General features: G+C 44.2%; 3 protein-coding genes across 4 annotated transcripts; all 3 read right to left on the minus strand.

Moving 5' to 3' along the window:
• Positions 1-1,139: 1,139 nt before the first annotated feature.
• LOC136482897 (uncharacterized) lies at positions 1,140-4,904 on the minus strand. 2 transcript variants are annotated; one of them, XM_066480055.1, is made up of 2 exons: positions 3,661-4,904; positions 1,140-1,527 (listed from the first exon to the last, which is right to left on the minus strand). In XM_066480055.1, exons 1-2 carry the CDS (start codon positions 4,837-4,839, stop codon positions 1,516-1,518), a joined length of 1,191 nt encoding a protein of 396 aa, XP_066336152.1. In that variant the 5' UTR covers positions 4,840-4,904; the 3' UTR covers positions 1,140-1,515. The 2 variants fall into 2 exon arrangements, with proteins under 2 accessions (XP_066336152.1, XP_066336151.1); XM_066480054.1 differs by having other exon boundaries at positions 3,647-4,904.
• Positions 4,905-4,934: 30 nt separating this feature from the next.
• LOC136480868 (uncharacterized) lies at positions 4,935-5,961 on the minus strand. The gene is made up of 3 exons (XM_066478301.1): positions 5,814-5,961; positions 5,545-5,612; positions 4,935-5,390 (listed from the first exon to the last, which is right to left on the minus strand). The coding sequence occupies exons 1-3, from the start codon at positions 5,914-5,916 to the stop codon at positions 4,935-4,937; spliced, it is 627 nt and encodes a 208-aa protein (XP_066334398.1). The 5' UTR covers positions 5,917-5,961.
• A 2,369-nt stretch (positions 5,962-8,330) lies between these two features.
• LOC136482899 (DNA-directed RNA polymerases II, IV and V subunit 9B-like) lies at positions 8,331-9,164 on the minus strand. Its single transcript, XM_066480056.1, has 3 exons — positions 9,039-9,164; positions 8,700-8,937; positions 8,331-8,579 (listed from the first exon to the last, which is right to left on the minus strand). The coding sequence occupies exons 1-3, from the start codon at positions 9,065-9,067 to the stop codon at positions 8,499-8,501; spliced, it is 348 nt and encodes a 115-aa protein (XP_066336153.1). The 5' UTR covers positions 9,068-9,164; the 3' UTR covers positions 8,331-8,498.
• Positions 9,165-9,909: the final 745 nt, after the last annotated feature.

Here is a 9,909-nt window from a genome sequence, read left to right on the forward strand (position 1 = left end):
GGAACCTGAAGGCTGGCCTAGTTGCGCAAGGCCCATGCTTTCTTTCCTTTGGCCCGGAGAAGCATTGGTATGGCCTGCCTCGGCCTAGTTGCATGGCAGTGCCTCTTTTTTCTTTTCCTCGCCTGAAGAAGAAGCACGTGGTGAGAGACTGGCAGTGGCACGCATTCTGGCCCTGTTGTGACATGTGGGTTTTTTTTTTCTCATATTTTCTTTCTTTGCATTTTTCATCTTTTCCATCTTTCTTATCCCGTTTTATTTTTTCCTTCCAATGCTTTAGTAGACATTTTCTCTCTAATTTGTAGGTCCCATTTGTTTTGTAATTTAAGTCGTTCGTCTTATTTGCATTTTTTTTTGTATATATGCATAAATATAAATGTTGGAATTAACATTAGATTAGGAGGGGGGCAGGGAATAAGAGAAAAGAAAATGATCTTAAAGGGAACTTTTTCTTTCTTTTGCACAGGTAAAAACGGGCCTTGGGCTTTGGTGTGTAGGTTGACCTCTGTTCTCTAGGCTTAACTCCACGTAGTGACGGGCTTAAGTAGTTGAGCCTTATCTAACAACTAATGAGCCGTTGTCGGACTGCAGAAAAAACACAGATTGAAATTTGGTACCGATTGATTTGTGACCTTACGACGTGCATATTTACTTGGATTTTTTTCGAAGAAAGTAAATTCTCTAGAAAACCAAATAATCGGTGACAGAGTCTAGGTAATCCACAGAAAATGTGAGCAACACATAGGGCAGGCAGAGAATGAAAATAATCAATGGTAAAGACTGAAAAATAGCCGATGCCTGTAAACTGCAGTAACCTTCTTCAGTTTTTACGACATATAAACACTAGCAACAGCAGCGTTGCAAGTTTTTTTGCAAGAGCTCATGTGCCGTGTGTAATAGAGAGATACCAAATACCACCCATCTGTCCTAAATTATAGGTCGTTTTAATTTTTCTAGGTATATAGCTAAGTTATGTATCTAGAAATGCCAAAACAACTTATAATTGGAACGGATGGAGTACCTATCAATGCAAATTAATTGCTAGAAAATCCTAGAAAAACTAGTGTTCATGAACAGAAACAGGTTGTGCAGAGCGAGATACTGATGAGTGCATTCCAACAAAATATGGGCTGTACAGATTGCATAAGTCAGCCAAGATGCCATCCTATGTACATATGTAATGGACTCGAATGACCATAGTAAGAGGTCCATTCAGAACTGCCATTGTACCTTAGATAACCTTAAGACCCACATCACTGGATCATGAGTTAACTCTACAGAAACTACTGGAGAACTAGATACTATTTAGTTACTCGGGCCTTCGATTTTCATGTACACCCAACTTCAGTACAACTTCGGATCCAACAGTCAAAAGTCACTTGGATTAAAAGCTCAGAAATTCGACGGAGGGTTTAGATGAATGGTTCTACTTAAGTTGTACCCAAAAGCATTTCCCATTCTCTGTCTGTTCTACAGCTTTCTCAGCAACATGTTCTTATGCACATCGTCCATGTGAGATCAAATTAAAACCTGTAGAAATAAGAAAACTCATTAAATATTTCCGAAACTTGGAAACAAAACAAGGATCCAACAAATAAATAATGTCAAGAAGCTGATCCGGTTCCTCCACTTCCTGAACCTCAAAAGAGCTACTGAAACTAGTTCTCGATCCTGATTCCTCAAAGTAGTCATCCACTTTGATCACAGGGGTACTGAAACATGCATAGAGATTTTGAAAAATGACAATTGACAATGCAAGAGGATCGACTCCCATCTCCAATATGACACCTTCACAAAATTCAGAACCACCTCAAGCACTTGATCACAAAAAAGAAAAAAAATGCAATCCTCATCAAAACTCTTTTGATTTTTTTTAGTTGGAAAAGGATAATGCTACTATACATGTAAACCTTCCTGACACAATTATCTATGTTTATTTGCAATGCAGTTTCGCTTCCTTATCCAGCAGTTTCCAAGTGTTTCTGTTAAGGTTTCATTACCCTACTACACACACATTAGCGAAGACTTCAATGAATGCCTTCGCCGTACCATTCCCTGTTTACCATTTCCAGCTGTATGTACACTTCCACACTCGTGTTGTTACCACCACCACAGACAGGAAACCAGCCAAGGAGTGGCCACTGGCCAGAGACCACCTGTAGCTACCCAATCCGGTCACTTCCTCACAGACGTGACAAACCCCTAGCTAGTTCACCAGTGTTTAAGACTGCAAACAGCCTCCCAATCTTGAAATTTTTTTGTTGGGCTGCTCCAGCTCTGGCAGCTTTGACCTATTTCATCAGCTTTTCATAACAGATACTTGTCCAACAACACCTCCCTCTTGGGGGACGTTCACATTATAGGTGAAGCAGTATTTTCTAAAAAAATATCACTAGCAGTTACAAATAGTAGAAGGATTCACAGAAACAAAACAGATTTTAACTGCTACTTTAAGGTTCTGTTCAATCTATGACTGTTTTCTATCCAATAGGATCCCCTTTGTTAGCAACGCACAAGCTAAACTTGACTGCCATCTCTTGCCTGTATAATTTGTGGACCCCCTATTTTTTGCATTTGGTGGCCCACTCCTGATAAGCATAATTCGAACTAACAGCCAAATAATCAGTATTTGTTTAGTATTACTACTAATGTTTTGGGACAAAAAGGATCCTTTAATTTGCAAAAGGATAATGCTAATATACATGTAAACCTTGCTTCCCAACACAGAAGAGGTTTACATGGCATATTCACTTCTCTAAATTTCCAAATATTTTCAAGAGGTTTATTCCCAAACTAGCCATACCCTATACCCAAATTTAGCAGCAAAAAAATTGATTAGGGTTCTTATTCAAATATTGCACACAAATTTATTACATAGCAGATCAGTATTGGTGGATTGGTCGAAGATAATTCTGACAGTCACCTTTGTCACTAACAGGTTTGTCCCTGTAGCAGGAGGCTCAGACAGTGCTTATCCTTTAGAGAACTTTGATCTAATTTTTCTTGATCCCTAAACAAAGACTAGGGTACATTTATATCATCTAGGTAAATTAAGAAAATAGGAAATAGGCAACAGACTAGGAGTCTAGGACTCCAACTTTTCCTAACACTAACCAACTAGATAACATCACTAAACTAACATCTCTCTTTCCACAACACATTAGCTAAGAATACAATGAATTCCTCACCACACCAATATACCATCCTTGTTGCCTCATTCCAGCTTTTGTGCAAGTTTAACAAAGAAATCTTGCATAGTTTTACTTCAGAGTTCAAAAGGTAATTTTATCACATATAGCATGCCATGTCCCTTTATTAAATTAGTTACTCCACCTGGAACTAAGCTTCAAACCACTGAGTCTGGATAGGGCTATCAAAACATGATCAGGACACCTATATCAAACATTAAATTATAAGCCAGCGCATGATAATTTGAAGCATTCTAGGACTCCCAGATGAGAGTAAGACGCCTAAACCGAATTTACTCTTGCTGCAAGCTGAACGATCAAGTACAAGAATTTGAAAAATATTTTGCTACCTTTTAAGATCATTTACAGGGCAGAAACAAAAGAGATTCTACCTATATACAGTGGTAAACAATTGGTGTATAGCCATAAGCACATGGTATCTCGAGAAAGAGCATATTTACCTGATAGGATATACCTTCATTGCCCTGCTCATAGACACTTTACGCACAGCAACCCGGTGGTGCCTTCTTCTGAAACAAGGCTCATGTTCTTTGGTCACAGATGATGTGGCCCTTTCATTTTCCCCTTTGTTGAGAAAATGGACATTGGAAGCTGGCCTCTTATTGCCTTCATTCATGGACTCAACATAATGTGGAACATCTGTTCTTTTGCAGCTGCTTTTACCTGTGCACCCAGCTATCTGAGGTTCCTCCTTGTCACCTATCTGTGTCATCACTTCTTTGTCTGAAGACTTATCTTTTCCCATGGACTCAGCACAAGGTGGAATAGCTGGTCTATTGTTGATGCTTCCTTCACTGCACACACCAGATGTCCATTGTTCCTTCTGGCCACCAGAGGGCTTTTCCAATAAACCACGTGAGGAATCTTCCAAATTATACAGCAAGGGGGCACTGTCCAATTTTGCTTGCTCAATCATACTGCTCTTTTTCTCAGACACAAACTTAGGTGTGGGGCTAACAAAATGGGAAAGATTGTCATCACAGTTCACATCGATGTTTCTGTCAGCTTCATCTTCCTCCCTAAACCGTTTCTTCCCTCTTGGCTCCATGATGATGTCTTTTTGTTGATCCCCAGCACGATCATTCTCTTTGTCTTCTGCTACACCAAGATCTGAACTTTCTTGGGGCATGGTAGTTCTACCTTCACTGTGACCTGAGGCACGCTCAGCGTCATCATGAAATTTGTCCTGTTGGTCCATTGGTAGAGTGTCACTACCTCCTGCTGCTAAATCAGAATCTGAACCTTCCTGAGGCATGGTAATTCCATCTTCAAGGTGACCAGAAGCATGCTCAGCACATCCCTGAAGTTTGTCCTCCTGGTTTGGCAGTGGGCTGTTATTGGTGCCTGTTGCTGAATCAAAATGTGAACTTTCTTGAGGCATGGTGATTCCATCTTCGAGCTGAACAGAAGCATGCTCAGCACATCCCTGAAGTTTGTCCTCCTGGTTTGGCAATAGGCTGTTATTGGTGCCTGTTGCTAAATCAAAATGTGAACTTTCTTGAAGCATGGTGATTCCATCTTCGAGCTGAACAGAGGCATGCTCAGCACATCCCTGAAGTTCGTCCTCCTGGTTTTGCTGTGGGGTGTTATTGGTGCCTGTGGCTAAACCAAAATGTGAACTTTCTTGAGGCATGGTGGTTCCATCTTCGAGCTGAACAGAGGCAGGCTCAACACATCCCTGAAATTTGTCCTCTTGGTTTGTCAGTGAGGTCTCACTGTCACCTGCGGCTAAATCACAATGTGAACTTGACATTCCTGAGGTTTGTCCTCCTGGTTTGCCAGTGGGGTGCCAGTGTCACTGTCGCCTATGGCTAAATCAATATCTGAACTTTTTTGAGGCATAGCAATTCCATCTTCGTGCTGACATGAAGCAAGCTCAACAACTTTATCCTGCTCGTTCTTCAGCTGTCGGGTGTCACTGACGCCATTGCCCGTGGCATGATTGCCACCTTCTGGGGCCTCTGCAGGTGGTAACATGTACTGCGACGAGTCCTCAGCGACGACTGGATGGCCAGCATTTGGTTCAGCATCAGCAGTTCCACACTTGGCATCCTTGCAAGCAGGTGGATGAGGACGAAGCTCGTGAGCCTCAACCAGGAGGCGCCTTGGCCCCTTGACCCACTCGAAAGCTGCTTCCACGACCATGGAATCAGTGAGCTGAAACCAGGAACCATCGAGCTCAATCTGCGAAATGAAACAGTGCCAATGGATTGAAGCCAAAAGAAACGAAATTTTCCACAACGGAGTTCGCCCAAATTTCATCAACAAGCCAACCCAAGCGAAATTGGCGGCTAAAGATTAATCCTTTGACACCTGCATTGTCATTCCGACACCATACCTGCAAGGAAGTGACGACAATCGGCCCGGTGCAGGGGAAACACGCGGCGTGCTCCGCGCTCACTTGGCCTGCGTGTTCAATTTGGGGTTCAGGGTGTTCAGTTCGTGCTTTTTTTTCCAGCGATGCCGCACAAATTAGGAGGAATGCAGAGGTAAAGGGATCGATTTGCAACGGAATCGCCATAAACAAGAAGCAAGGGAAAAAAAAGCGGATTTTTTCTCTGGCTGGGAGAGTGAGGAGAAAGGGGAGGAAGATGGAGAGACACGCACGCTTGAGGTCGGCGACGGTGGTGGCGCGGGCGGGGAAGGAGACGACGAGGCGGGTGCCAAGGCTCGTCTCCAGGAAGACCGTCGCGGTCTCGGCGGTGGCCATCGCCGACGGGGACACGAGGCAGGGGTCGATTTCCCCTGCGCGGACTCGAATAGCCGCTTCTCTGGTCGGCGGAGGCGGCGCGCGGCGGAGAAAATCCCACTAGCAAAGCCAAGGGGTTCGCTGTTTGCAGGTGTCCGTCCTTGGTTTTCAATTTTTTTTTTTTTTTTGAGAATTCATTTCATTTCTGTCTTTCTGATAACGAGGATTTGTATTAGCTGCTCCCTCTGTACTAAAATATAAGATATTTAAATATTTAATAAAAATTATTGGAGATTATAAAATATTCTAGTAGAATTAACTTAATTAAAATATCAATCACCTATATAACTGCCATATAAGTGTCAACCACTAAAGTTAAAATATAGTAAACACAAGATCTCTTTATAGTTAAGTGAGGACTATATGAGTTGTTTGATTTATCTAATAATTTGTCCTAGAATTTCTAGGATACCGACCTCTATTATTTTTCGAATTTTCGGTTAATGACCCAACAGTGAAGGGTTATCACTCCTCGTTAGAAACCGTCAATGATAAGCCGATAGTGATTACCAGTTCTGCAGTGGTAAGAAGAGACATAGCCTTTAAGCAACGTCTGGACCCACACATTTACCCTTCACTGTCAGCTCGTTAGAAACCGATAGTGATAGATCGGTAGTGATTACTAGTTATGTAGTAGTAAGAAGAGACATACAGCTTGTTCGTTTGTTGGTTTCAACCAGGGTTTATTAGTCAGCGAACAGTATTTTCCTCTCACAATAAACCAGCACCAGACAATCCAAATCAGCACAGAAACCGATCAGCGAACATGCCAATAACCTTTAAGCAGCCTCTGGACCCACACATTTACCCCTAGTACCCTTGCAGCCTTGTTGACCGTTGCCTTACCTTTTGCCCGTTGCATTGGGTTGCAAAAGGTGCACCTTTCTTGTGGATTTTTCATGTGGTACTAATCCTACTCTCACTTGGTACTAATTGTGTGCCTTTGAAATTCTTTAATTAATTACTAGAGTCAGGGCCTTGGATTGGCTAGAGCTAGCTTGATTCGTTTATTTTTTTATTTGGAACAGTGTTTTTCTTTTACAAATTCATCCAGCATTCCTCCAAATTATCCAGATTCCTCTAGAATTCAGACAAACGAACATGCCCATAAGAGCTAATAAATAGCTCCAATTTTACCAAAAGTCATTTTTGCCCCTGTGCTACTGCTACAACTGCTCTGTAAACGCACGCGCCGTGCTGCTGCTCGCTACGTCCTGTCCCAGCGCCGAGAGTTCTCTTCTGTGCTTGTTCTTCTCCGTGTGTGTGAGGCCGGAGCGCCGGGAGAGAGATGCCACGGACGGTGACCGCACCACCATGGGCTGCTGCTCGGAAGAGAAGGGCGCTCTTCGTGTGCGGGACGTTCAGCTGCGCGCTATCCTTCCTGGTCATCGCCGCGCTGCTGGCGCTGCGTTGCACCTCCACCACCGCCTGCGACGTTCTAGTGTGGCCCCTCGCCGGCGGCGTGCTCACCCACCTCGTATTCGCCACCGTGGGCTGCCACGGAACGTCCAACGAGGTGGCCGACGAGAAGTCCCTCTACCTGAGCGGCGGCCTGGTCTGGGTTCCCGCCGCCCATCTCGCCTTGCTGCTTGGGGCCTTCGTCGTCGCCGGAGGCATCGACGCCGGCGCAGTGCAGGTGCACGAGTACAGCCTCGGTGACTACGACGGGTGGATAGCGAGCCGAGTAGCCGAGCCAGATGTGGGGCGGGTGGATGTGGTGGCACGGGCGAGATGCGGCGGTTGCAGGTGGGATGGGCACGGGTGGGACGGACCGAGGAGGAAGACAAATCTGCTTTTTGTGCTTTTAGCCCAAAATAGCTGGGGTTTCTCGGGTAGTTGGCCAGTGACTAGTTGGAGTTTGGCTAAAAATTAGCTCATCAATTAGCTTCGTGTTTAGATTGGTTAGAGCTAATTTGAGCTAATTTTTAGCTGGCTAGTAATTAACTATGGTATCCAAATGTACCCTAAATATTGACCAAACCTAATTAATCCAACATAAATATGGTCCGCACTACATTATTTTTTACTTTGGTCATGTTTGGCTTATCCCATATTCGGTTTGTTTGGCTTCTTTTTTCAGCCGGAACAGTGTTTTCTCTTACAATAATTTAGCTGAAACAATGTTTTTCAGCCAGTTTCAGCCAAGTTTCAGACCAGCGAGCGAACGGAGCCAAAATTAGATTAGAGTTCCAAAGAGCCAAAATGGCTCCCCTGTCCATCAGCAGTGCAGCTTGACAAGTCCCAAATCGGTCCCTTCGCAGACCGTTGCATAGATATTTTTCAGATTTAATACATTACATTAACAACATTGGACAACAAATTAGAGACGAGAAACGGCGCCACACATGCACCCAAATCCCTGACGACGTGCCCATTATTGTGTATTTTGCCATATAAACAAGAGAAATGCCTTAAACCCACTATACGACTATACCCAGTATGGTAGCTATGATACAAGCATAACAACTACAGTGTTTTGTCATGTTCAAATAAATCCCTGGCGGCAGCCACAGCAAGCGTTGCACACCAGCATGCAGATGAGGTCAGTCCCTCCATCTGTGGCCGCAGCTGGGGTTGCAGCACACGAAGAAGAGCGTCAGGTCGTCCTCGCCTCTCGTCGTCGCCTGCACCGCCGCCCATGCATCAGCAAAGTACTCATGTTGTTCGAGGTCACCGAACCGATCACTGAAGATTAATTGATCAATAAAACTGACATCCAGGCATGAGCCCATGATATTCCTGACCTGGAAGAAGACGGCCTCGCCGTGGCCGCAGGCGGCGCAGCGGACGGACTTGGTGCGCGGCAGCGTCGGGTCGGAGGCCACGTCCTCGAACAGCACCTGCGTGAGCTCGCCGGCGGCGTGGTCCACCACGTTCCGGTACACGCAGTTGCTGTCCGCAACCTCCTGATGGTCGCAGTTCCTGCAGGCGTAGAGAAGCACCTTGTTCTGCTTGTCCTCCTTTGGATACAGTATGCTGTTGCTGCATTGCATCAAAGAAACAGAACGACTCTGTTCATGAATCAAAGTCGAGTACTCAAGAAACTGGATGAGCATATACCGATCAATCGACCACCAGCTCACCATTCACGGCAGAACCTCATGGTGCTCATGGCTGCTGCTCCTGCAGCCTGCTGTCAGCTCCCCTGCTCTCACTGTTTCAGTGACCCGTAACTGATTCCAAGTGGCAGAGGCAATTGGGAAGCACTGATGTTATTTATCCTCTGATATAAGCAGAGATATCAGAGATGTGTAATTAAGGAGCAAGTATTTGCTGGAGGCATTTGCTTTTACAAAAATAATAATTCGCAGAATCTTCTTACTCACCTGATCCTGAACCTGGTAGAAGAGGGTAGAAGAGAAGTCGCCAGAGAGGGGCGTTCTGGACTTCTGGTCATTGCACTCAGTCGAGCTCTCTTGTCGCGTCCTTTCTAGCTTTTCTTTTAGATTCTCTTTTTTTTCGATTTTACTACTGCAAGAGTGCTCAGTTACCTATCCTATATTATAATATAATTCTTGGACCTAATCTATTTATCTTGGGTTGTTCTCCCTTGCTTCTGTAGTGGTGGTATGGATGTCAGTTTTGAGTGATATTTATTGCTAGTCCTAAACTCCAACGCTTGCCGTCTCAAAAAAAAAAAAAAAAAAAAAAAACTGCAACACTTTCTTGGTTTTTTTTTATTTGAGTCCTCAAACTTGTATTGCAGTATCGATCACTTGGATCCTAGACTCTTAAATTCTGGTATTTGGATCCTAAGCTTGCATTTATAGCGGTGTCATCTAGGTTTCCGAGAAGTTGAAAAATGTGGCATGCTAATTGTGCGTTAGCGGGCAAGTTTAGTGATCTAGATAACACGGATGTACAAGTTTAGGGTCCGAACATAAATATCAGATGTCAAGAGTTAGAAACCAGAGTGACAGTCATCCTAGCTTAGAAACTCAAATATCAACATTC

The sequence above is a fragment of the Miscanthus floridulus genome, chromosome 9 (genome assembly GCF_019320115.1).
Source record: "Miscanthus floridulus cultivar M001 chromosome 9, ASM1932011v1, whole genome shotgun sequence".
Classification (NCBI taxonomy): domain Eukaryota; kingdom Viridiplantae; phylum Streptophyta; class Magnoliopsida; order Poales; family Poaceae; genus Miscanthus; species Miscanthus floridulus.

Excerpts from the sequence above, each read along its gene's own strand:
- LOC136480868 (XM_066478301.1), bottom strand. The coding sequence starts at position 5,916 with ATGGCCACCGCCGAGACCGCGACGGTCTTCCTGGAGACGAGCCTTGGC. Across the intron at positions 5,613-5,813 it reads CACCGTCGCCGACCTCAAGC|GCCAAGTGAGCGCGGAGCAC; the intron begins GTGCGTGTCTCT and ends TTGAACACGCAG. Across the intron at positions 5,391-5,544 it reads TTGTCGTCACTTCCTTGCAG|ATTGAGCTCGATGGTTCCTG; the intron begins GTATGGTGTCGG and ends TTCATTTCGCAG.
- LOC136482897 (XM_066480054.1), bottom strand. The coding sequence starts at position 4,839 with ATGCCTCAAGAAAGTTCACATTTTGGTTTAGCCACAGGCACCAATAAC.
- LOC136482899 (XM_066480056.1), bottom strand. The coding sequence starts at position 9,067 with ATGAGCACCATGAGGTTCTGCCGTGAATG. Across the intron at positions 8,938-9,038 it reads ATGAGGTTCTGCCGTGAATG|CAACAGCATACTGTATCCAA; the intron begins GTGAGCTGGTGG and ends GATGCAATGCAG. Across the intron at positions 8,580-8,699 it reads GCGAGGCCGTCTTCTTCCAG|GCGACGACGAGAGGCGAGGA; the intron begins GTCAGGAATATC and ends GCGGCGGTGCAG.